Raw genomic sequence first — 26,851 nt, 5'->3', positions numbered from 1 at the left:
TTATCTTAAAACACAGACATTCCTCTCCTCTTTCTTCTAAAGGCACTTTCATCTCACTCTTGCCAATCCTAAACCATAGCACTGCATATGATTCAACTGAACTACATCATATCAACACTATCATATATAAATGACAGTCATGGAGAGAGGTGGATTCCTTTCTTTGCAAACTTACTGCGACTTACATTAATCTAAAACTTAAACCTGAAATGCAGCAGTTTTTCCTAGGCCACTCACTACATTAATCCAAAGAGTTGCTGGTAGCAGTGCATTAAAGAGTAACATGACTAAGATCTGCAACACAATTTAATCTCTTCTTAATATGCATGCCATGTTCTACTAGTGTTTGTGTATATATTTACACCAGCTACCAGCTGCTTTACATGAAGGAGTAAAGCTACACCAGGAGTGACAGCAGCAAATATGTGCTTAACAGATACAGCTATTTTGGTACCTTAAATGTGACAGATGACTGAGATTTACAGTTCTCTTATCACAGCTAGGCAAAGTTGAATCACTGTCATCACTTACAGTTAATTTCTTTTCTCTACTCGGATATACCATCAACTAGAGAAACTCTTAAGCCATATTCAAGTCTGACAGACTGAAAAATAGAATTGTCACATACAGCTGCTCTAAGAAACTTCTTGTTTCAGCAGTAATCAACTATACTAAATCTCATTCTCACAAAGTTTTGGGTTGTATTTTTTTAGTGTTGGTCAGTTTGTTCTGTTTTTAATTAAACAGTCTTGTAACCAGCCTTTTTCCCTTTTAACCAGGAGTTTAACAATCTGCTGACCAAAAGTAGATTATACAGATAAATTTTCACAAGTCCTTTAAAGCATTCCCCAAAGAACCTATTTGTCATTCTGTTTTGAAAGGCAGATGATCAAAGTTAGAGGAATAAACAGTAACTTTGCAACAGCAGGAAGGAGACTAAAAAATGAAAATCTCTCAGCCTTCCCAGAGAACATTCAGAACTAAACCAAACACATCGCAGCAGATTGATCCCAGTAGCACAGCATAGCAAAGATTGACAGTTTTAGTAGAAGAACAGAGGGTTACTTTTAAGTACATGATCACTTTTCATAGCGAAAAGAGCTCTTAGTAGAAGAGAAGGCTACATTCAAAACATGACAGGAAACAGAAGCCCTGCAAAGAAGCTCTCCACATCTATGCACACACTCACTCTGGCAAGTAAAAATATAAACAAGAATTCAGACACATTCTTCCCTGTCCAATGGGAAAATGGGAACAGGAAGGGAAGAACAAGCAAAATATTCCAAGAATCCCACTGACAAAAATCACTTTCACATTCATTAAATTGCCATTTTTGGCAGAAACAAACACCACCTGTAAAAAGGGCAGCAGCAGGTAAATCTTAAACTGCAATGATGTCAAGTAACACCCTGTGACTACAAAGTGAAGGAGTCATGCATTATTTCATCCAGTTCAGTTACTCAAATAGCAGCAGCATGGGTTCCCTTAACACCAGTACTTTGCTTTTGCACTTCTTCCTACTACAAGTCAGAGCATCTCTATGCCACTAAGATGAACTTCTCGTGGAATACAAAATCTCATGTTATAGCAAATTGTCATACAAGTAATTTAACAATGTAAGAAAAAATCCTTTGGGCTGAACTACTCTGCAGACCATCTGTTTGGAGCATATAGAAAAGAGTCTTTCTAGGATGACTACACCCTATTTGAGCAAAGCCTTGTAAGTGAGAAAAGTCTTTTAAGATTCTGAGCACTCTTAGAGCTTACTCCAAAGCAAAACTTTTTTTTCTTTTAAGTTTCATCCACTGTTTGCTTTCAAAGGAGACTGCTTAGAAGTGAGGCACAGAACTGGAAAAAGTGAAAGGTTTATATTCATCGGCTTTCCCAGTAAATTGAAAGAATGTATTCAAGTTGAGCAGGCATTTGAAGACTCCTGTGAGGCTGACAGCTGCTTCCAAAATGTCCAGTATGCTTGTCCTCTCATTTATTTCTGTCATCACCTCTGGCACCATCTTCTTGTTTCTCTCAGATCCCCTACAATGGCTCTCAGTGTCCCCTTGGACAGGAAACAAGTTAGAAAATCTCACTCAAGTATGTTAAAGATGCAATGAAAGAACATTGCACCTCATCCCCAATATCACAAACTTCTTGGTAAGGCATGAAACATTTTAGTTTATAGTTGCTCCTGCTAAAATTAAAAGCTTCCTTAATAATTTAGTTCTGGTTTTAGATCAAAATTATTATTTTACTTTTTCTTCAAAGTAATTAGACTATATCTTGTTACTGAAGTAGGACTTATGGTTAGGTGTCAATTCAAAGCATCTGTGCTGCCTTGATTTTAAAGATCATTTCCACTTAGAGAGATGTTCACTTTTTTTGGTGAGTACTGATTGCTGTTTAGGGTTTGGGTTTTTTCCCCTCTTTTTTTTACCCCAGAGTACATCCAAATAGCAAAAGCCTCCACCTACCACTCTGACTTCTTAAAATAATACCTCAAACCCAAACCAATGTGCACTTTTCTTTATTTGCCAAACCCTGAAGAACTGCAACTTGTGACTGCCTGAAATATACACTTCACCCAAAAAACCCCAGCTTTCAAATGTACAGTGAAATTGAGTCCCAGTTGTAGATCGTGTTGTACAGTTTACATTTCACCATGGTGTCATGGAGAACTTGATATAATCTCTATATATACATTTTTAAACGCTCTTCCCTTTAACTTCACTTGAAGCCTAGTAGGGAAGTACTGTAAGCCTTCCCATAGGTTTCACAATTGGAGGCAGACACTGAAACCTGTGACAGGATCTCAGTCCACCCGTATTTCTAGAACCCAACTCTATTAGCAGACAGCTGCAATCATTCCACACCAAACACCCAAACAACTTTCCAGAAGGGAAACAGACTTCCTCAATCTACACCAGCATAGAACTGGTCTCTTCATAGTTACAACACGACTTTGAGATACCACCATTCAGGATGGTTCTTCAAGCTAAAGCTGGAAAATCCTCAGGATCATCAGGATTTGGAGCAACAAGCTGCACCTATGAAGTAAGAAGTTTTATAAAAATGAATGCATTTCAAAAGTATCTCACAGCTACATATATGTATTTTACCCTCAAAAGGGTTCATTCTTATACTCAAATGCTACTACTACTAAATGCTACTTCTACTCAAATTGTATCCATCACTATCACGCACATTTATCTCAGAACTTATGACTACTGTAATTTTTTTTCCAGTGTGAATGTATTTATAATGCTGCCTGGAGAAGACCAGAAGGTCACAAGTTCTGCAGCACTGAATGAAAAAAAAAGTAAAGCAGTCTTAAGCAAAATACTGCATATTTTTAGAAGCACCATTACTATATTTTTACATTCTAGAACTACTGAATGTATTGGATTGTAGTTTTAATCTCTCTGATCTGTTACCATAAAGAACCTTTTTCTTCCAGATGAAACAAATGCATCAACTCTTCCATATTATTCTGAAAGTTCCTGGTCTTAAAGCATTTTAATCACAGTAAAGCTTCTGTTAGCATGTAGAATAAAGATGCCATTTTCCAGTGTGCCAATGCTTTTTTTTTCCCCAGAGGTAAGTGGAAGTTTTTTATAATGGTTATATTGAACTCATGAATCATTATCATAGATTTACTGATCTCACTGTCAGTAATCAAAGTATTACTGTATCACACTGAAATTTTTCAAAGAGATACAAGCCTTCAGTTATTTTAATTACTTCCCAGCTTATATCAAAACTCATTGCAGAAAAAAAATCCTCATTGCATCCCTTCCTCTAGTTACCATCAGACCTTTTGAAATGTGTTCTGAGTTGTGAGCCTGAATCAGTATTTAATTTCAAGTAACATAATATAGGCCAGGAACTCAAGCAGGACAACATACTATGAGACAGGAATTAAAAACAAGTCTGTCACTACAGAAATCCAAATTGAAATTCCACACAGAAAGGGGCAGGACATAAACACCACCAGTAACAGAAAAAAACCCCCAAGAAACAGCAACAAAACCGTAACATCTATTACCACTACTTCTGGTCGAGGTCCTGTCTCTTCAGGTCTTCTGCCACGACCACGACCACCTCGTGCTCCTCTTGATCCACGGCCAGGGCGAGGAAGACTCCCAAAATTAATATCCAACTGAGAAGTTATATCATTCACTGGTTTTCGAAAGACATGAGAATCATCTTCAAAGTCTTCTTTTTGCAACTAGAAAGAATATCTGGTTAAAGCCTACAGTTTTCATGTACGAATGAGCTTCTCACTTCCCAGACACACATGCACACTTATAGACTAAGCAGCAGATGAACCAAGGCAGCATCTGAAGCACAAGACAAGCCTTAACTTGCACAGGATTTTAACATAGATGAGGTAATTGCAGCTTCCCAGATGCCTGGGATAGTTCTTTGTTGGCTCAGAGATTCCTGGCAACAAAAGCTTCTGTACCAACTCCATAATACAGAAGAGGTTTTTCAGAAATGTAATCTAGGAGGTTTTCAAAGGGACTAGAGAGAGTCAGACCTAAGGTACTTACTCCTACAGCTATCTCCAAATAATGGTTAAAAGGCCATACCAAAGCTACCTAACCGATGTATTCATCTACATGCCTGCAGCTACGAGATTACTGTTTTAACTGTTCCTAATAGCTAGTCGGTGTCAGACTATTTCCCAGCATAACTTTAATGGGGACTGTAGTTATGATAAAGTATGTGTTAACTCATCCTTTACAATGATCACTTATTCAGTGTCTAATTCAGGGATTTCACTTGCCTATGTTACACAGTTCCTGTACCTCCTGTTCTGTGTTCATTTTAACAAGGTCTCTTGATACTACCAAAAGAGAAACTTTACAGGCAAGAAGAACAGAAACTTGTATGTACTCTTCACACAGCTGTGTCCTCTCTTTGGAGCTTGTGGAAGGTATTCTCCCCACCCTTACCACTGCCTCTCTCAGAAAAGAAAGAGGGGGTAACAGCAACTCTGACCTTGAAAGTTTCACTAAAAAGAATGCAGACACAATGACCTAAAGTGATTAAGCAACTTTTGATGCTAATATTATAACTAGAGAAAAGATGTGTATTCATAAATGCATGTAGACTTCAAGGATCAAAATTCCATCATGCTAGACTATATGCACATACTTTTGTGACCCCCAAAATCTGAAATCTAAGTAAGCTAGAATCTGAAAGAAGCTTCCCCTCTCTCCTCAGAACTAGTAGTTCTCCCTGAAATTTTAATCTAAGCAGTATCATGGAATAAAATCTAGGGGAAGTGGGGAGGGGGTGCACACTACAGCACCACAAGCTCTCCAGGGATAGTTCTAAGAAGCAGGACCCAAAGAAACCACACCCTAAAAAAAAATTCATATTTCCAAGCGCACACTGAGATACATGCAAATGTATACTGGCAAGTAAGCTAAACAGTTTCACAAACCAAGTTTTTCTAGCAGCATTACCAGAGACTTATACAGGTGGCAGCAGCTGAGCCATAAGGTAGAACAACCTGATATATTACATATTTGCATAGAAAATAGGGGTGATGATCTGAGACAAAAAGCTGAACACACAATTTAAAGCCAGTTTTGGGGCACATGTCATTACAGTGATAAAGCTTAGATACTATTTTCTTGCCTATTCAGATTATACTAAAACTAGTAGAAAAAAAAACAGAGACAGTTTCCTAACCCTGGGCAAAAAGGAGAGTTTACAACAGAATTCCTGAGGCAGTGCTTACATTGTCACTGTATTTTGACTTGTGAATCACCACTGCTTTGGAAGGAACAGTGGATTCTGGCTTCCGGATATTGAATTCAGGCTTTGGTCGATTCCGTTGCTGAAGATTTTTCCACTCATCTAATGTCATTTCTTGAACCACTTCTTCCATTGGCTCTCCTTCAGCAACTCTAGAAGTTCACAGGTTTTAAAGTAAAAAAACATTAGGTTGCAACATTCCAGGACAAACAAGAATACTCATCTCCAAAGTAAGGATACTAAACAAAACATTTAGAATGTTTCTCACCAAATTATTGTTATTAATTTCACTTACTCCCCACAGTAACTTTATGTGTGATAGTTTTACATCAATGTAACTTAGAGTATATATTTATGTACTGTTTGCAGTTAGTCATATGAACAAATGCTGTCTGCAGCCTCTTGTATTAGTACTCATCCAGTCTCATCCTGAATTCAAACACTTAGATTCTGGACAAAATCATTCTGCCTTTTGATCTGGCATATTCTTAACCCTACAGTTTAATAGTGGATCTACTCAGCAAATACAGCCATACTGAAAAAAAAGGCACACAGCAGTTTTAAAACACCCCAGTTGCATGGTTTCATTGCCTTGTACTGCACAATGATGAGATGAATTCATGTTTCAGTGTAGCTTTCAGTCATCAAAAAGATATGATGATCAAACCATGCCATCTTCCAGGTAATTAACATTTTCTTTGTGTATTTCACAAGATGCTTCCTTGAATTTTTTTTGTCAGACGTAGTAACAGACAAGCAGACAGTATTTATCACTTGGCAAAACCAGATTAATCCTGATTAAATGAAAATTATTAAGTCACATTTTCATTTGTCATTAAGTGAAATAACAATATGTCCTAGAAAAATATATGAAATGTCAGAGGCTGCCTTGCATATTTTGAACTGTAAAGACAGAAGGTTTTATGTCTGTAAGATACACAGAGATAAGACAAGACACATAAGCAAAAAAACCTTCTTTTCCACTCATCACTGCTTGAGTACTCTTCTGCCACTTTTCTGATGCTGATCATGACAGGCCTGCCCAGGACCAGCAGCTATTAGAACACTGCAGGTGTACATTTAATGATACCCACAGAAAGCCATTTCCTATTAACGAGCATCACATACAGGGAGCACAACTTACTCCATCACCATAACCATCTGCTGCATAAACAAGTCAAATACCATGACCTACAGGAAAACCCACACTGATTACTCCAAGACACTGTAGAAACCATTTCTCTCCTCACACAGAAAACTGCTATGCATTACAACAGCAGTTGAAGTTGGCCAAGTATTTCCCTAACAATGACTTTTCTGGAAAGCCCTCTCATTAGAGCCTGTCTACTGGGAGAGTTATGGATTTGGTTTTCCTCATTCAGTCATAGTTCCACAGTCCTACCAAAAAATTATGATTTCCCCAATGTAAATATAGACTTTATTAGCTGCAAGTAGGAAACTTTTTGTCATGGGAAGATGCAGAGTCAAATGACAATCAGTGAATGTATTTTGTTTTTAAAGTTATACAAGCAGCCCATTGGATTGCACACATTTGTGACAGTTCTGTACATTATAGGACTAACTTATATAGGAACAGGCCTGGTCCCTCTTCTTACCTGATCTTGCAGCAAAGCATTCATGTTTCTTGCCAGCCAAAATTAGACAGTATTTTTCTGAACACCCAGAACGACTATGAGAAGCAGAACCAAACACTACGGCAGCCCTGAATTTTGGTTCTAGGATTAACACAGTTCTAAATTCACTTCACAGAAGAGTAGCAAATACAGAAGTCCTGTACTACATGCCTGCTCTCTGACATGCCTTTATGCCCTGTTATTTTGACAATTCCAGCTTTATCAACCAGAAATTCAAGGTTAAAAGACTGGTTAGCACTCATAGTTCCACGCTCATTACAATCTGTTTAATTTTTTCCTAAGCCACTATTCTCAGTAAATTGCATATCTGAACTTTAGGAAGTCTTTTTTCTGCCTCTCCCACGAAGTTTTTACCACATTACAGAGACAATGTTTCAGTCCTCGGCAAGAGCTGTAGAAAGATACAGAACTGACTGCAAAAAGTACTTGAGAACTAACTATTAATATCTTAATTTGCAAAAGAAAGCCAAGAATGCAAATGGGAGTTTAACAGTGTAAAGTAATATTTACTGCATTTTCTGTGGCACAAATACTGCACGGAAGAAGGGCAATAGTGCAAACATTCAATAATACTGAATGGCTGAGTAGTGGTACGAGATGCTAAAGCAACCCAGTGATTTGAGAACAAGCAACCAAAACAACAATCACCAGAAAGTCCCAAGAACAACTAGAAATATGTACACTCAGGCGAAAGTATCAGCCACCCAAACACAGAAAGAACCACTAACAAGGCAGGAGCTCTGAAGGAGGGACCCCAACTCCCCAGACTGCGCAGGAGCATTGCAGTCAAGTATCCGTTCTTTCTTCAACATCATACTGCGTATGATAAGGAGCCACATCAACAGTTTTGTTTGGAACAGATGTTATTACTGGTAGGGTGGAACTAAATCTCAACCAAATAATGTCTTCTGTGTGGGAACAGGTGAGAAGTCCACAATAGCACTGCAAGGCAGAAGTCTAAAGCACAATGTGCACGTGAAGCCTTTAAAGATGTGCAAAGGAAAATACATAATGCTAAAAAAATAAAATTTTGCATATCCATGACATTAAGGCAAGACATCCAGGAGGGGAAAAAACCCTAACATAGCAGTTTCTGTTTTCTAAGTATTAGAAAGACCGTCAGGGGACCTTGAAATCTCTATTAGCAGAGTACATTAAAATCAACTAGACAGGTGTGAGAAGGCACAATTAAAATTGGTCATGCCTTGGGTCAGAAAGACCCTTTTCAGGTCTAAATTGCTATGATCATAAGATAACATGAGGACATTTGACCACAGAGCAACCTGACCTCTCAAAATAGCAAACAGAGCTATTGCTTTGAAAGGTACACATATATCAAAAACACCCACTTGCCAGTTCCAAAGGAAATACTTGTGGATTTACACTGCAAATATTTGGTTTTTTCAACTTCAAAATATGGTTTTGATTTTTACTGCAAAGGATGGTTTTAACTGCTAGGTTATTAGCAGTACAAATCTGTTTTAGGATGTCAAGCCTCCCAAGGCGAAACACCTATGAGTGAAGCACAGCAACAGAAACCTGCATATCACATTTTAGACAGAAACTCAATTGCAGCAAGTTATTTTGGGCACCAAGTCAGCATGGAAGTGCATTCTGTGCATTACTTTCTACCTTCTAACCTTACACAATTTTAATAACTGCTTGGTGTGCATTTTCATTAATCAAATTAGTAAGTTCCTTGGCACACCAGCAATTATGCTTACAAAACACTGCCAGACAACTAAGCACAACCTCTGGATGTGAACAAACTGAATTCACAGTGAAAGTCCTACCAAATCACCAAATGAGAGCCTTCAGTAATGGTTCCTTCAGTGTTTTCAATGGATGACCATAGCCCTTTAACTATGCCTTGATTACTGTGCACATAGTAAACAAAATACATTTTCTTTTTACCAGAAGAAAGGCAAATGGAAAGGAATGCCATTTAGCTCAGCTATTCAGCTATTATTTCCATATATTTAGAAATAATGACAGCAGATCTCTCTCAGATCAGTTTTTGTATTATTGAGCTGCACAAAGCAAATGCTTAGCCAGCTTTTATCAAGAAGTCAATGACATGAAGCTTTCCCACTAAACATTATTCACAAGAGCATTATCATCAGATATAGAAAAATTTAAAGTTAAACAAGGTAAGACCAAACAACAATTATACAAACTTACTATGGAAGAAAAACACTGAATCAAGTACTTATGAAGCTCTGGCCTGATCTATGAACAGCTTTATGTCACCATTAAACAACAACAGTGTCTAAACCGGCACAAACAAAAAAACAATAAACAACCAAACAACAACAAAACAAATAAACAAATTAGATAAACAGCTTAAAAAAAATCTTGAAGATAACTTGCTAAAGCTTCCTATTATATAACCAAAATGATATACAGCTCCACCAAAAAGGAAGACTATTACGTGAGAAAAAAAAGTAAGAAAACCCCTCAGATTAAATACAAGTTCTGCAAATACCTTTAGGAACAGGAATTGATTAGCCCATGTGCTGTACTGAATAAAAACAAAATATCTACCAATTTGAATTGGTCAACAAAGTCCATTGTTTGGACTGTAAGAAAAGTTTAAAAAGTTCAACAGAAAGCAGCTGTGAAGAAAGTTTATACTTCTGCACTACCTGAGTATTTTATACAGGGTTAAGGTTAGGTTTTGCTTTTGCAGCCAACAAACCCCCTGCTGGTAGCATGCAGTTTGGGATGATGTAACTAGAGATAAACACTGTTGATACACTCAAGAAAATTTGAGGATATGGGAATAAACAACTCGATTTATATTATACAAGTATTAAAAAAACTCTTATCCTGCAATACTCTGCAAATAGAAGCTCAGGAATGGCAAAACAGAGTCCTAAAGACAAGACCCCGTAAGTTAGAGAAGCCCATAGAACCTCTTCTCCAGAGTTGCATAGAAATTAGCCAGTACCATGTCAGAAAGCTATACACCATCTTCACGCAGACAGGTTATTCCCAACTTCCAGGATTACATTTTTTTACTCATAATTTTAAATGGAAACACAAGAAGAAAGAGAATGAGAGAAGAAACAAACCCAAGTCTTCAATTACTTTCTCAATGCAAGCACACAACTGCAATAAAGCAGTAGAAAATGAATGGTTTCCTTGCAGTCACTGCATTTTAGTGTCAAAATGAGAAAGACCCTCGCAGCAGCCCAAGCAAACACACAACCCTTTATAATACTGAGGCTGTAGCAAAAGCACAAGGTAGCCTAATTTGTGTTACCTGGACAGCAGGGGCAACCTAAGCAGTAAGACCTTTAAATACATCCTGAAGCTCGAACACCATATCCTACCAGCTTTTGCTTTTAAACGCTAAACAACAACAATTCCATCTTGTTAAGGTGCATGCCATACAACCATCCCTAATGACCTAGGCACTAGGGATTCACACAATGTCTCCTATTTTAAAATACAGGGATCACCAAGATAAGTGCAGTGAGATATATGTAACTCATGTTTCGTATATAGATTTGTAACCCTTCAGGACAGTGTTTATTGCACTGAAAAGAACACACAGCACACAATTTTGTACTTGTAGGTTACTTGCTTTTTTGAATCATTTTAATTTCAGCAGACTATTCCTAAATTAATTTTTTAAAAAAACACAAACAGGAGTAAAATCTCCAGAAAGGCTCCCAGTCTGACTGAACACCTAGTGCTCTCAAAGGAAGATGAAAGAATTAAAGATAACTGGCAGATTCTGCCAGAGACCTTTTCCACTGTATATACTTCTCATGCCTTAAGCTCTACAAGGAACTGATATTGGGACATAGCGACAAAGAGCTTGAATTGAAGTAGAAACAAGTACAAGTGTGAAATAAGTAAAGGTACCAACAAGTGACAAAATAATTTTTTTTTAAAAGCTGAATAACTGTTCTCATATTTAGAGAATACAATGCATTTTTGACAGTGTACCTACACTGCCCATCTGATTTAAGTTAGCCTAAAGTAATTTTTTCAGTCATAAGTCATTCAAAGACAGATTTCTCTATGTGTATACACCTTTAGCTATATCTTAAAAGCTAACCTAAAATTAAAAGAATCAAAGCTGTATCAACTGTTACAGGGTTAAACAAACTGAACATATAAAACAGGCTTTGTAGTCTAGTTAGCTTTAAAATTAAGAAATGAACTCATATCACTAACATCTGGAGCCGCATCGTGACATAAAAAAGGCTTCACAGCAACAGAAGATGTTGACGTACTGCACTGACCATCTTTCACTCATCTCACATGCTATTTAATTATTCTTTAAGTCTCTTACTTGGACAAAGACTGCCCAGTTATTTTTCTTAAGGCAGTGTTCATTTATTTGCTATGACACTGATTAAAATGAAAGCCAGAAGACAAGGGACAGATTTCTCTCTCAATTTCTCTACTTCTAAGGCTCACTGCATTTCCAGAAAGTTCTTCCAGGTTCTGCCACAGCCTCTCATGAATAGATGATATCTCCATGATATTAGTGATTGATGAATACAAACTCAGTATCTCAGTGTATTTTCAAAGTGTTTGTATGATTGTATGGCCAATACCTTTGAAAACCTTTTCTCAGAGAACATCAAAAAGCATGGTAGTTTTTACAAATTAGACAAGTTAAAAAGGTAAAACATAATATGTAGCTCCACCTTAAATTATCACCAAATCTTAGGAAGTTAAGCATCACTGTGCAATTAAATGCGATCTCCAACTGTACAAATCAAGCTTTAGTCAGAATTAGGGACGTTTTCCATACTCGCATATACAAGACAAAGCTTTTCTATTTTTAAATACATGCACTAGCAAAACTTTACACTTCACACTTCAAGTGTGCCCCTCAATACATGTACATCAGTAAGAGTTAATGGTTTCCTTTGCATTTAGAAAGAAAATATTTGTCTGACTGTACTTGCTCAGAGGTTCTCCTTCAGATGTCCCTGGCTGTTCAGGAGTTTCCACGGTCTCCTCCATAGGTGCAGTCTGTTCTGTCCCACTAAAACAGTAAGCAAACAAAACACACAAAAAAAACAAAACAAAACCACAGTCTTCATGAGTCACACTGGAAAAAAAACCAAATCAATACATCACTTCTTTTTCCAGAATTCCTTGGTAAGGACGGAAAAAAAAAAAAAGGAAAACTCTTTCATCATAAGCAGAAGGATGTACTAAGTGACAAGCCGAGCAACTAACAAAATGAGAAATATTAGGAAAATACAACTTTTATTTCCTTTAAACAAAAAAGTGAAAAGCATGTATGCAGATGAAATAGTTCAATCATGAATACTAATCATTACATTGTAACACTGATGTTCAGGTTTGCCTTTTTGCTTCTTTTAAAGTTTGTATTTTCTGTAACATGGATTTTAATTCACTGTCAAATGACAGCAGTAACTTATCTTCATTCCACTAGCAGGCATACATATTTAAAATTTACACCTGTTAGCTTCAATGCATAATTAGCACAATTAGGGCACAAACATGCTTTTAGAATCCTTCAGAGCTTTAATTTTATGTCATTTCTACCACATCACAAGCAAACATTGATATAAGGTCTGATGCTACTGAACTGAAAAACAAACCACCAAACCTTAACTAGGGAGAAAATATATAAGGCCAATAAATACCTTGCAAGTTTATGCAGCCTTCCCTGATATCCTACAGAAGATAGTTTTCTGCTATCTAGTTTTGTACGATCAGTTCAGAACTATGTTAACCTAGCCAATCCTTTGAAAAGCCAGAGTACCTAACCAATCTACTCCTAATGTGAAATTCTGTAGAACAGAGAAGTTAGTAAAACCTTTCAGAAGAATTTGGAATATCAAGACCCAAAAATTCTTACACATCAAGGCTGTATTTTTCAAACTTTTAGCATGCTTGTCTGAATCCACTAAGTTTTAAAACTTAAGATTTTATTTTAGAATAAAATTTTATTTTAGAAGCATTTTTGTCAATGAATGTGTATGTGGGCCAAGATATTTGCTGTAAGTTCAAAGCAGTGCCTTTTCTCCATCCTTTATCAGCCTTCAATTAAAGAGTTCTACAGGTATATGAGAATAAAAGTTACTGGAAAGAGTAACATATTGCTAGGTGCAGAGAATGGACAAAAGCCATCATAATCAGTGAGGTTTTACAAATATCAACAGAAACCAGTACCACTAAGAGATATACAGAATTGAATGGAAAATTCCTGATTTTTTTTTTAACTTGAAGTGGCCATTAATCACTATGCTACTGATTTTCCTAGCACTTTAAAATGTACTTCAGTGGTACAGTCAGCTAAATATTACCTTTAGAGCCACACTGAATTGTACTACAGTTTTGCAATTCAGAAACTATCCATAAAGCTCAAGAAAAAAAGACTGGACTTTAAGCCCATTAACAGAGTTTGAATCTTCTAATCAGCATTTTGGAGCAATTTCATTCAATACCAGAGTCCCACTTACTTGACTATTGAGAAAAGTAATAACTTATTTCCATTAAAAGACAACTCTCCAGTCAAAAGATTCTGGCAGTCTTAAGTGAACAAACATCATCATGCCTTTGCTTCAATTTAATCTCACCATCATGAAGGAGCCAAGTTAAAAAACGGTAAAATTACATTAATTATGACAATAATAGAAAGCAATGCTTATAAATCTCAAAATGGACATGAAACAGATGAAAATGATGATCTAAGGTAGGCCACAGAAAAATATGCTCTATGATGGGCACAAGTGTATGATGTACCTCATATCATCTTTAACTGTTCTGCAGTTGCGAGCTCCACCTCCACCCTTTTTGTCATCTGCTTTCACTCCTCTAGAGAGGAAAACAATTCTGTGAGTTTTAGAGGTTTTTTTCCTTTTTTTTTTTAGGACCTATAACTAAAACCAGTATTGACTTTTTGCCAGCCAACCAGGATATAGTAAAAGGGAACAGAATACCTAAAATACAGTACTGCAGTGCTGACTACTATTTACTTGTATACTAAGTGAGAAACAGCACACAGAACACTTACATTTTATCATTCCCACTTTGTCTTTCAAGTTCCCGTTTTCCTCTTTGGTCAAAGCCATTGAAACTTCTGTTTAATCCACCACCTCTTCCTCTACCTCGCATTACACCTCTTCCTCCACCACGACCTCTTATTGGTCTTTCATAGTCTAATCTTTCCACTGGTCTAAAAAGAAGATAATTAGTCATTTTTGTTTTTATAGAACAGTTAACAAGAAGAAAAACAATAATATTATTATATTTCTGCAGCTGGGGGACACATCAGTACAGCTACTGCACAATTTTTAGAGTGCATTTTTATGCAGCACACACTATAGCTGTTTTAGCTTCGTCATTAAAAATGGACAAACTGAATTCTGGAGTAATTATTACAGCAAACAGGAACAGAAATATCAGCTGTTATTAACACTGAAAACATTACAGATATTAAACAAAAGATTATAAAACTGTCAAATCTTCACAACTTCATCATACAATAGCTCCACCATCTAAACCCAGATTTATATGCAACTGCTAAAAATTTCAGACAACTTGTTAAATACCAACTGTTGTGGTGTAAAGTAAGAACAGCCACACTCTGAAGCAATAAAGGTTTAGGTGGAATTTTCCAGTACTTATGAAGAAAGCAAAATCAATATGCGTTCGCTGTCCAAGCAGCAAGTTCCAACTTGGAACTTCCACATGTTCTGCAAAGCTTGGTATGTGAGCTCAGAAACGAATATTATAAATGTGCTGCTGACTAGAGGGTGCATTTTCAGATCTTTTCATTTTTCAGTTTTGCCTTATATTTCTAACATTCAACAAAAATGCTCCAATTCAACCCCCAAGGAAGCTGAAACCACAGCTCTGACAGGCATGAAGTAAGTAGTCTTGTAACAAACCTGCACACTAACAAATGCAACCATGCCTTCAAGTCACGTCTGGCTACTACATCTGTTTTAACGTGAACATTCCCTTCCCTTGCTCGTGTAGATACTCTGGGGGGGGGGAGGGCCTTAGTTCTCCCTGCATGATACATACCGTTCCACTGTGAATTCCACTTGTCTTTCTGCTCCATAGGGACGGTATTCCCTGAAAGATGGTCTCCATTCAGTTTTGTCTTGTTTCGCCTCCGTGCCTCTGTTACTGACTCCTTGTTGTTCTCCCCGCCTGTGTGCTCGCTTCGGGCCTACACAAACACACACGGATTACTGACAGCTCAATAGTAACACAGCCGCAGTTACCAAACTACTGACTGAAGTGAGTTGATTACACCTTACAGCGTTCAGATTTACTGTCTCCAATCCCAAATCCACTAAAATATTAAAAGCCCTTAAAGCTAATGTTGCCAGACACTGTTGGTTGAAAGACAAATACTTATTTTCCCTTCTGTATTGACAAATCTGAAAAATGCCACGGGTTTTGATATAGGTGCAAGACTTCCAGAAAAGATAATCTAAAGAAAAATCTCATTTTGCTCACAAGTCACAGAAAAGGAGAAAAAAACTGTTTCTCTCATGGTTTCAAGGATCTTAAAAGTGTAATACAGGATGAGTTGGAGAAGCTCCAGTGGAAAAGACTAACTGAAAGCTGCAAAAGCAATGAAGGTGAGGGAAAGAGAAGGACCCCTTTCAGACAGGTGCTTATGGTGAAACAACACACCTCCTGCCAGATGAGCTCAATTTAGAAGTCTAGCCTCCAGCTTCTCTAAGCTCATGGCCATGGTAGCAAACAAGCAGAGCAGGGTCACTTCCTCACACTGCTGTTCTATGACAGAAAGGACCATTCGCCAACACTAAAGGTCACCGAGTTCACGTGGCAGAGACCCAAGCAATAAGTAGAAAGACTTCAACACCACTAATTCTAGAACATAAACATATTCCAAGAGAAAATATATTTAAGCTTTTTAGAATTTCTTTCAGCCATTGTTGAGGTTGAGGAGGACCGGGTTGGGCAGAATGAATGGAAAGAAATTGTGCATTATAATAGAATAAATTGAGGTTTTCCGCTCAACCTGTACATATCTAGCAGAAGATTAAGGTTCTTTATGTGCTTCCTTTCCCATTTTCCCAAATTCTGTGCTCTATCTGGGACACAGTTCTCCAGAAGCAAGCAAGGCTTTCTGACTGCTAGGCCTCTATATTTAAACCAACACCTTTTTCAGCCAATAGTGTAACTCAATCAAGTAAGGAACAGAAAGACTGGTCTCAAACAAAACTGAGCTACTGTTTCCACAAGAAATACCTGTGGAACACTGAGCAGATAACCGAACTCAGTTTAGTGGACAAATGACCGTCCTGGCTACTGTGCCTCTGCTGCTAGCACATAGAGAGAAAAAAGGCTACTTTATGTCACAATATTAAAATGCAAATTAATTCATAGCCCCATTGAAATGCCCATATAAGAAGATTTCTGATCAAAGCTTAGGTGCTGAGGATGAAGTCAAACACCATGCATAAAGAGAAAGCTTCAAAGAACTATCCACTTGGTGACTAAGTGGTAAAAAAAGATTTTTGTTATGCAGTAAGGACAGTCATAATTGTACAGAGAAGATAGTTTTATTTGTTGTGCAGAAGCAACTCCAGCTTTGCTTTTCTTTAAACTACAAACCACTTAACACAATGCATTCCAGTAATTCTCTCTTCTCAAGGTTTGGAGTTACTCTATTCTTAAAGCAGTGAGCATATTTGCATTACCCAAATTATGATGTAATCTCTGAACAAAGGACAACTTTTGAAATCAGTTTCTGAGTAAGCTTTTCAAATCAGGAGGATTTAACACAAAGCAAAATTATAAAAGATACAGAATTGTACACACTGTTGGGAAACATCCGCTCTACACACATCTCAACTACACTACCAACTATACAATTGTTAATTCCAAACTGGAATCTTGCTGTGGAAAAAAATGACTACTATTTCTGCCCTTATTTTAGTCATTTTGTTTGGATCTGAATGCACAACTGAATGCAACAGAAGACTGTTTTTTATTAATTTTTGATCCTCTCATTGGCTATCAGAAGCATCAGTTATTCCAAACAGATTCCTTTGGCAAGAATGCAGTAGTCAGAGACACCCATCCCTACATACTTCGTATTAACCTCAATTTCACCACAAGATTCAAAGAGATCCTTAGAACTTGCAAAATAATGCCAAAAAAAAAGAAGACGAAGAAGTAATTTTAAAAATATAGTGTCTGGTTCTATTACCCAGTACCTCTTAGAAGTACTTCAGAACAAGCCTCCTTGCCATATATGTCAGTGTATTACATGTCAGCAGCACTGAGCACACTGGACAAAGTAGTCTGTTCTACTCCAATTTCAGTGCTGGGCTATTTCGCTTTGATCTAACAGGTGGCTCTATTTACTGCAGATGGATTTTAAACACTAGAAAGACTATTTTATACAGGTAATAAGTACCACAAAAACATCTTTAACTGGTTTGACAAACCAGTCAATCCAGAAGTAGTGGATTAAAGGAGTTTGCAGCATCTGTATCTCTCTAGCAGGACAAGTCACCCTCAGGGCAGGAGTTTGTGTGACCTGCTTGTGAATCAGTTCAAAAACCAGCCCAACTTTCAGCTCTGCATCAACCTAAGTTCAAACCAAACTGGAGCTTGGCAGCAGTGATAGCATAAGCTATACAATTTTAATCCTCTGCTATGTGTACATCCTAACACAAACTCAGTTTAATTTACAGCACTTTAAGGGCCACCTACTCTTTAGGGACAAAAAAACAAGGCAACAAAATCAAGACAAAGCATGAGCAATCTTGTATTTCACTGACATAATACGTTAAAGAGCTGGGCTACATCTACTGGAGGCCTTACAAACAATTCTGAAAACTGAAGATCACTCTTTCCTAGTTACCTAGTTTAATCTCTCTTTAAATTGGTTTTTTTGTGTCTTAAAATTACATCTGTAACCTGTATTCACCTGAACGTGTGTCCCACGATTTTCCACATCACCACAGCTTCTCTGGCAGGTTACTGCAGCAGCCCAGTCTGTTGGCTAAGTTGCCTATCACTTTACTTTCTCAACTGAGGAAGCAGAAAAGAAATCTGATGCTTAAAGTGTTTCAACAGACCCAGCTTATTTTTTTCCCAGAAGAAGCAGCTGAGCTATTATTAGAGGGAAAGAATCTATATACTAAAATTACCAGTACTACTGGAACTACACAGTGCTAAAGAAAAAAAGCTCAGTTTTACAAGACATCTAAATCATACAGACCAAACATACTTAAGTAATTTTCACTTTCCCCACAATACTACTTTACTATTAGTATTAGTTCTGATAATACTGCAGCACTTAGATAAGAAGACTTTCTAGAGAAGTATTTTTAATAAGTATGTACATAGAACTTGCAACTGGAAAAGCAGAACTTGTATTTTTAAGAACTGCATTGCTTGGTTTGCCGGACACTGGATATCTCTGTATTAACAGATGGATTTAAAACAATGCAGCAAAATCTAGCTGCCTTTCCAGTGTTGCTGTCTAGCTCTCAGCAAGTTTCTCTATCCATACCATCTATCCTCAAACAAATGAGACTTTTACTTGGAAAGAGGTATTTCTCTGTGTTTTGTGGCTCTTCACTGGCCCCTACTGAGCAAGCGTGCTCTCGTCTTTTTTAAATTTTAAATTTTTTTTTGTAGAAAGCCTTGGCTTTAGACAAACACCACAAGGAGCCCAGCTTGCAACTACTATCAGTGAGTATAAGCTAAAGTAGAAACCTTGCTGTTTCTCCCACTCCCTAATGTAAGGGGCATTAGGATATGGGGGTGGCAGCTGGCATGCAATCCACAAGCTGAGGGAGGTAACTGCCTGCAAAGAGCAAATGAGAATAAGAGTGCTTATGGAAGGCTCACATTGACAGAAGACTCCTTAGCATACAAAGAGACCTCTTACAGGCCCAAGATAGGGAATTACATTTGTTCCCTGAATGGACAGACCTAATCATTATGGGAAGGAGTGTGATCACCAAAAGCTTACAAAAGGAACTAAAAATATCAGAAATACTGAAAACCGTAGCCACAAAGCTGTAGAGTAAAATCAGCATTGATGTAGAACTGACAGCTTGGGCTTAATCCATAAACAAAACAAAAACCAAACAACCAACTCCCCCCCAAAAAACCAACAAACAAACAAAAAAACACCCAACAAAACAAACAGAAAAAAACACAAAAAAACCCCACCCCCCCGAAAAGCTAATAACAAACCAAAAACAAACAAAAAAATAAAACAAAACAAAAACCACAAACAAACACACAAAAAAAAAACAAAGGGAGGAAACCCCCACCAGCTTTGAAATACTATCCTTCTTCCCAGTATACTTCAAAAGGACAAAGTAGACCCAAAATAGGTCCTAGGCTATGGTAGAAATACCTTGACCAAACAAACCAACAAAGAAAACAACTGTGAGGATTTTTTCAGGAACAGTACTGATGACCCCCAACTACCAGGGCTAGGGCAGTTAAGTAAACCATTGCAAGAAGTTATGAAGGCAGAGGAAGTGGAATTGGAGTCTAAAGAAAGAAGGGATATTCCAAGCTGTAAAAGGAATATTGGTTCTAGGTCACATAACTGTGTGTGTAACACAAAGTGAAACTGATTCTTAAACAACATTCTACAGAAACATTGTCCCCTCAAAACACCAATAGTTCTGAATTTTAGATCATTAATTTATTTACTATTACTTTAAAAGCATGTCACGTTTGGAATTTAGCAACTTTACTGTTTTGTTCCTTCCAACCGTGAGCCACATCACGATTGTTACAAGGTGTTTCACTCCAGCCAGCTATAGACAGATCTGTAAAATCAGCCCCTAGAGACCTCAGATCTTATACTGTTCACCAGTGGATCTTCATACTATATAAATGGAAAACGACACAGAGGCTATGCATTGGTGAGAAACTTTGAGGGACTTGAAACTGAACCTCTACACCCTTGGTGATAGCCCAAGAGGCCAAATTAATTGAATTAGCAAGAGCAGCCTGGTGGTGACATGACCAGCAAGTGACTATTTATACTGATTCTTAATACGCTTTTGGAGTGTGTCATGCAATGGGTATGCTATGGAAAGAATGAGAGTCCCTCGCTTCAGCAGAAAATAATATTTCTGATGGATTTTAAATCCAAATTCTGTTGGTAGCCGTTAAGCTTGCAAGGGAAATTTCTGTAGTACACTCTCCAGCTCATACAAAAGGCTCCAACAAAATGCAAAAAAATAAAGTAAAATAAAATTACTCAAACTTGTAGTCAGGTAGGTTGATCATGTAAGTTTAGGAAGCAGTATACTTTGAGATATAATGCAATATTGGGAAATATCCCTCACCAACATCTAGGGTTGTCATGAACAGGACTAGTAATACCCAGGACCAGCCTCTTGGAGATCAGTGGTTGACCCAGTGTGCTAAATAAATGCCAAAAAAGCTTTGAGGAAAAAACCCACATGTTCACTGGTATTAATTAATGTAGTTTCACAAAAGTCCAAATAGAACCTAAATGGAAATGGTCATATACTGTCCTACTGTGCATTTATTTTGCTGTTAAAGCTTCAGGATATTACGCCTGTTACTCGTAATAACACTGTATTTGACATTATGGATATCAGTTAAATGCTTTGAAAGACTTCCTGAGTTCTTTCTGACATAATAGTGGGAAAGCTTAATAAAAACAAAGGGATGACTGTTGTAGACTGGGTTTAGTTAGCTGAATTCTTTTAACTGGATTCTTTTATCTAAGTAGTTTTGCTTAGAACAAACAGACAAACTGCTGAAGCTTTAGGCCACAAGCTGCAAACTTTCACCTTGAAATGTTGAATAAGTCTTGTACTACTGTTCAGCTACAATGAAGGGAGGCTCTGAAAACAGTGCAAACTAGAAGATTGAGAAGTCATGGCTATCATCAGAAGCTGCAACCCATACAGATAAAAACAGCTACAGAGAAAAACTGTGACAACGAACAAAAAGACCCCAAAACAAAAATCACCATCAGAGTAAGAGGTGCATGCAAGGTGTGTGAAGTGTGCAAAGAATAGGCGCATAGGTTGTAAGGGTATATAATCCCAGGTATATCTTTGTTCTGGGTTCCCCTAGTGAGGCACCTAGCTTGAGCTGTCCCTACTGCAGTACCACACAATTATTAATGTTTTTTTCCCCAGAAACTGGATGTCTGAGACTCAGCTGTGGGACACCTAGGGTGAATAAACTTCTTAAACAACTTATACACAGGCAACTAATCTTCCTTTACAACAAAACTTCATAACTGGAAATAGTGAAAGGCAATTCACACACTCAGGCTCTTATTTTGCTAAATTTCAGACTGTAGCAGAATTATGACTCCAAAAACAATCTTACTTTCTCCTCTTTAAATGTGTCTGTCCATGTGATTCTAATACCAACTTCAAACAATTAATCTTGTGAATTAAAGCATGGCTAATTACACAGTTTGCAAAAGACTAACAGAGTGTCCCAGAATATTAAAAAAAAGGCTTCAGCTATTGCAAGCAACACACCAAAGAGACACACGAAGTTAGACTCTGTCCTGTGGCATTTTGTTTTCATGTGTGCCAGTACTCGCTGAATGACAGAATTGCCTACCACAGCTTCCCTCTAGACAATCCTTATGACACTGTAGTTGAAAGAATACTATTGGGATAAACAATTTAAAAATAAGAAAATTACAGGCAGTCTAAGATAAAATTCCATAGAAACTTTCCATGCCATCTTAAAACCATAGCTACAAACTCAAAAACGCAGTATTCAGGAACTATATATAAATGTTACCAGAGTCATCATATGTACATGAAAGAAGAAAACCTTTTACAAGTATTAGCAACAAAGGTTTAGAGATTTCAAAAGAACAGAGAGTATTACTGCATGATCAACAAATTTAATTTTCCTGGACCGGTAAAGAATGCAAGCTCTGCAACTGGGCCTTTTGAATAAAGAGCTGGCAAATGCAGTTTGGTCACTGTGGTAAGAATGAACCGAGTTAACATCAAGTGGTACAATTACAAGAGCTGCAATACCTACAACCAGCCTTTACCCAAATCCTCAGCTAATACAGTCTAAAAATCACAAAGCAACAGTCAGTAGAAGAGAAAATACACACGTTTTAGGTCAAAAGTACAAGTTTTCATAGGCAGTGAAATAGGAGTCAATTTTCTCCATAAAAAACAAAGCTTAAAAAGTTGTCTCCTTACAATTGTGTAATTTCATAATAAATAGTTTTGATTCTAAAGGTCAAAGTATTGCATTATCTGATAAGTCCTCTCAGGAGGTTTGCTTCAAATTGAAAACACCTCCAGAAATTTAGTAAAAACTGCTCTGAAAAATGCAGTGAAGAACTATCTTTAAAAAATGGCTAACTTACAGAACTTTGTGACTAAACCTTCCAAACATTAAAACATAATACCACAAAAAATCTGACTACTGCAAAACTTCTTACATTGCAAGATAGTGTGTGCTTTGAGTCTTTCTAAAGACCCTTTTTTACAGATTTAATATGCTCAAGAAATAATACTAGAATAAAACAAAAATCATTAAACTTAACAAGACTTTTTGTAGCCCAAACAAGCAAACATCCTAGTAATTAGATAAAACAGACTGGAGGAGTCCAAAGGAGGATTATGAAGATGATCAGGCTGCAGAACATCCAAAAGAAGGATGTGAAGGTTACGAAAAGGCTGGTGAGACTGCCATACAAGGAAAGACTGAAGGAGCCATCTCTCTTCTCTGGACAAGGCTTCATATAAGCCACATCACAGCACCTCAGGTACCTGAAAGGCTACAATGATGAAGGCTCTCTTGACAAGGAGCCCCATGGAAGTAAGAGGCTAAAGTGCAGGCAAGTTGCACAAGAAGAGATTTCATATGCGTTAGGAACTTCTTTCTGGTGCTACCTTTCACTAAAACAACCTTCTCAGAGTTAAGCCCCCATCACAGAAAGTTTTCAAAATGAAACTGGACAAGGTAGCAGATGATCCTCAAGGCTGCCTTTCCTAGGAAAAGTTGGACCAGACCATCCTTTGAGATCCCTTCCAACATGGGCCTTTCAACCCTGTTCTGTGATGAGATGATTCCAAGAACACTAGCATAATACAGTGAATTCCATCATTTCAACCATAATACTACCAGAATCTGATTCCACTATTCAGATGGGTTTACACACTAGCCTATACTGTTTAATTATTAGTAAGTGGAATGAAGTTAGTGGTAGTTATGCGCAAAATCACGGAAAAAAAAACCCGGAAGTTTAGCAATTAGTTTAACAATTCAGTAATTTTAATCACTATTATTTATTTCCCCAAACAGAGGTGCACTCTTCTAGTAACACATCCATTACTAGAAGCTTTATACCAAACTGAGGGGGTACAAGGACGTTCCACAGAGGCTGGTCATTCTCAGTTGCTAAGTTAACAGCCCCGTGAATATTACATAAAATCCAGAAGTTTTCTGGTTGAACCCTATGTAACAAATCAACTTTGCATGGCCCAAATAAAGAGCTGACACCCTCCCCTCCAAAAAACCACAAGATTTTTCTCTCAACATGCCATTTGCTTAACATTTGTCAGCTACACCAGTTAACACCATCACTACCCTAACTCAGAGGTTCAGAGCAGACTTGCTAAGACATTCAAAGGAGGAACACACAGTCAAGACCAAGTCTTGACTATCCACACTGGTTTAGCATCTTATGCACTGTACGTTTACAGTCCTTCCTAACAAGCCCAAGACAAACACACAAAATTCAGAACAGATGCTATGTTTAAAGAAGAAAGTGCATTTTTAAATATAGAAGAGAAATAATTGTTCTTACAATAGATCTTAATGCCCTTTCACTAAGGGTACTATAGTCAGCAGTCTTTTCTCCATTTTAAATTAGCAGGAAATTGAAATAAGGTGCACATGCCCGTTGTCTCTGTATGAGAAAACAGATTTCTTAACACCAAGGTTGCAGAGAATAGTCAAAGACACTCTACAGGGCATTGTATTGCCACAGAATTAAGGTACGTATAGGCAAGGAGGTAACAGAAGGTCTTCACATACTACCACACTCCTGGTAGTTTACTGATAACCACCAGTTTTTGCTCAAGAACTTTTTCATCAGAACTTGAGACTTTGCCGTTCATTGAGCAGACTCATTCAACTTCTGTTGATAACCACAGTAAAGTACCTTTAAATAAAATAAGCTGTTATAGTCTGAGTATTGGTCTTAGGGGAAGTGATCTCCAACAAAGTCATATAACTGCAGAGAAACCTCAAAACGACTAGTTTCATATAACTGCCCAAAAAGACAGTGACAACTTGTTGATATCTTCCTCTACAAAGGTGCTCATTATCTAGCACATATTTAGCATTGAAAGGCTCTCTGCTCCACAAACTGCTACAACTGCATCAACTGCTTTTGGGAAGAGTGTAAGCCTAAGCAATAGAATTGGTAGCACTGGCAACAACTTGGGAGAGCAACAACCCTGATTCAAAGGCCTTTTCCTAGGGCATTAAAACACACAGTACAATTACTGTGAGTTTAACAGGAGCTTTTACTAGAAAAGAAAATATGATAATAATAGATTACCTGTTAGGCTTCATTGCTGCACTGGAGAACAGGAATTTACAACTCAAGAGAGTGAAACTAGAATCTTCTGTGCAGAGATTCTCAATACTTGGAAACAACCCGCCAGCTCTCAGATACTTTAGATACTGAATCCAATAACCTGAAGCTCAATACCGGTAAGTCGTAACAATCAGACCCACAAAGAGTCCTCCAAATGCAAGGAGCTATAGCCCAGCAAAGCCCCCAGCTGCAAAGAGGACTGTGACAGACATGTTGGTATAAAAGCCAACTGACTCCCTATTTCCTCAAGAATTATTACACGTCAAAACCCAGCAGCTGACCATTCCTGAACACCATGCTGAAGAGTTACCCCAGCAAATAAGGTTTAATTCAAAGGCTGGTGCACCAATACAAGCTTGAGGCAAAATAAGCAGAGATTCTTGGACGCGTTAGAACCCTGAAGACACTGAAAGGCCAGAAAACACAGATACCGAGAAATCACGCCTGCAAACTTCAGGCACTGAAGGATACGGCCCAGAGTGACAAGCAATAAAAGGCAGCAACAGGGCTGCTAAACCTGCATGAAAGCTATAGATGCTGCAGCGTAGGACTTAATGCTCTTGCACTTGTCTCTTGCGGATATTGCTGAAGTTTTCATTTACACATCCAAAGGCCTCCTCGGCTGGTAGTGCTCCGCAACATCGTGTCGGGACCGTGCCCAGGCATCACTGCTTTCTCTTAAGGGGACCTTGAGGTGCGTTCACCACGACAACCCCACCTGGAACCGGGTTTTCTCAGCCCTGCTATGACACCGCTACCCACGCCACACCGCGGCTGCCAAGAGGCCGGTGAAGCGCGGAGCCCGCGGCCACCCACGCCGCAGGGCCCGCACCGGGCACCGCACCGCCGGGCACCTCCTTCCCAAAACCGGCCGCCGGTCCCGCCCGCCCCCGCCAGGGCGCTGTCCGTGTACCTGGCTGCGGCGGCGCCGCGGGCGCAGGGGAGCTCTCCGGCTGCCTCCGCTCCTTCTGGGTCTCCCTCCTGCCACCGCCAGCCCGGCCGCCGGGCACGGCTCTCCTGGAGGCGGCCGCCACCTCGTCGCGCTTCTTCCGCTGCTGCCGGCGGCGCTCAGCCTCACGCAGGACGTCGAAGGGGTCCGACTCATCGTCCAGGAGCTGGTAGAAGCGATTGGCGACGGAGCAGCCGAAGTTCTCCTGCATGACGGCAGCCACCGGGCTGCCCACCAGCCCCGTCATCATCCGCGCGGCAGCCTCTCCTCCCCCGACCAGCCCTGCCCGCGTTCCGGCGGCCGTCGCCCCCTGCCGAGGCTGCCGCTGCCGCACGGGGCCGAAACAACGCGCACGCCGTGCGAGAGCGGCAGCGGCGGGGACCGGCCCTCCCGCCGCCCCAGCGCTCGCGGCCGCCGCACCTTCCGCAGCCCCGCCCCGAGCCGAGCCGCGACAGCCAATGGAACGCCACGCGCCCGCCGCCCCCACCGCCTATAAGCGCGGCCGGGCCCGCCCACCGCCGGCACGCGCGACCGGCGAGGAATAGCGCAGCCAATCCCGGCGCCAGGCTCTGCCCCGCCCCGCCCCGGGTACCCAGCTGCGGCCAATTAACGTGCAGCGCCGGCGCTGTCAATCACACCCTCTGACCAGTGCGATGCAGCTCTCAATTATTCATGAGTGCGCGCCCCGCCCCCCCGGCGGCGCCGCAGCCGCGGCCGCGCCCTCGGCCGGCGCTCCTCGGGCACAGCAGAGAGCGGGCGTGCGGCACAGGGCTTGGCGGGCGCACGGCCCCAGGCTGGGGACACTCTTCAGCAGCAAGCGCTTCGAATGTGGTGCCGTCACACAACGGTCTTTTAGTCTTTGGGGTCTTTTGGTGCTTG

At 39.2% G+C, this 26,851-nt stretch overlaps 1 protein-coding gene across 1 annotated transcript; it reads right to left on the bottom strand.

The window, feature by feature from the left end:
* Positions 1-1,182: 1,182 nt before the first annotated feature.
* Positions 1,183-26,295, bottom strand: HABP4 (hyaluronan binding protein 4). Its single transcript, XM_082300951.1, has 7 exons — positions 25,937-26,295; positions 15,450-15,597; positions 14,434-14,595; positions 12,346-12,429; positions 5,747-5,915; positions 4,040-4,222; positions 1,183-3,041 (listed from the first exon to the last, which is right to left on the bottom strand). The coding sequence occupies exons 1-7, from the start codon at positions 26,220-26,222 to the stop codon at positions 2,985-2,987; spliced, it is 1,089 nt and encodes a 362-aa protein (XP_082157077.1). The 5' UTR covers positions 26,223-26,295; the 3' UTR covers positions 1,183-2,984.
* Positions 26,296-26,851: the final 556 nt, after the last annotated feature.

This window comes from Coloeus monedula (genome assembly GCF_965178545.1).
Source record: "Coloeus monedula genome assembly, chromosome: Z".
NCBI lineage: Eukaryota > Metazoa > Chordata > Aves > Passeriformes > Corvidae > Coloeus > Coloeus monedula.
Note: the sequence above shows the minus strand (reverse complement) of the source record. Positions and strands in the feature narration are given on the sequence as shown.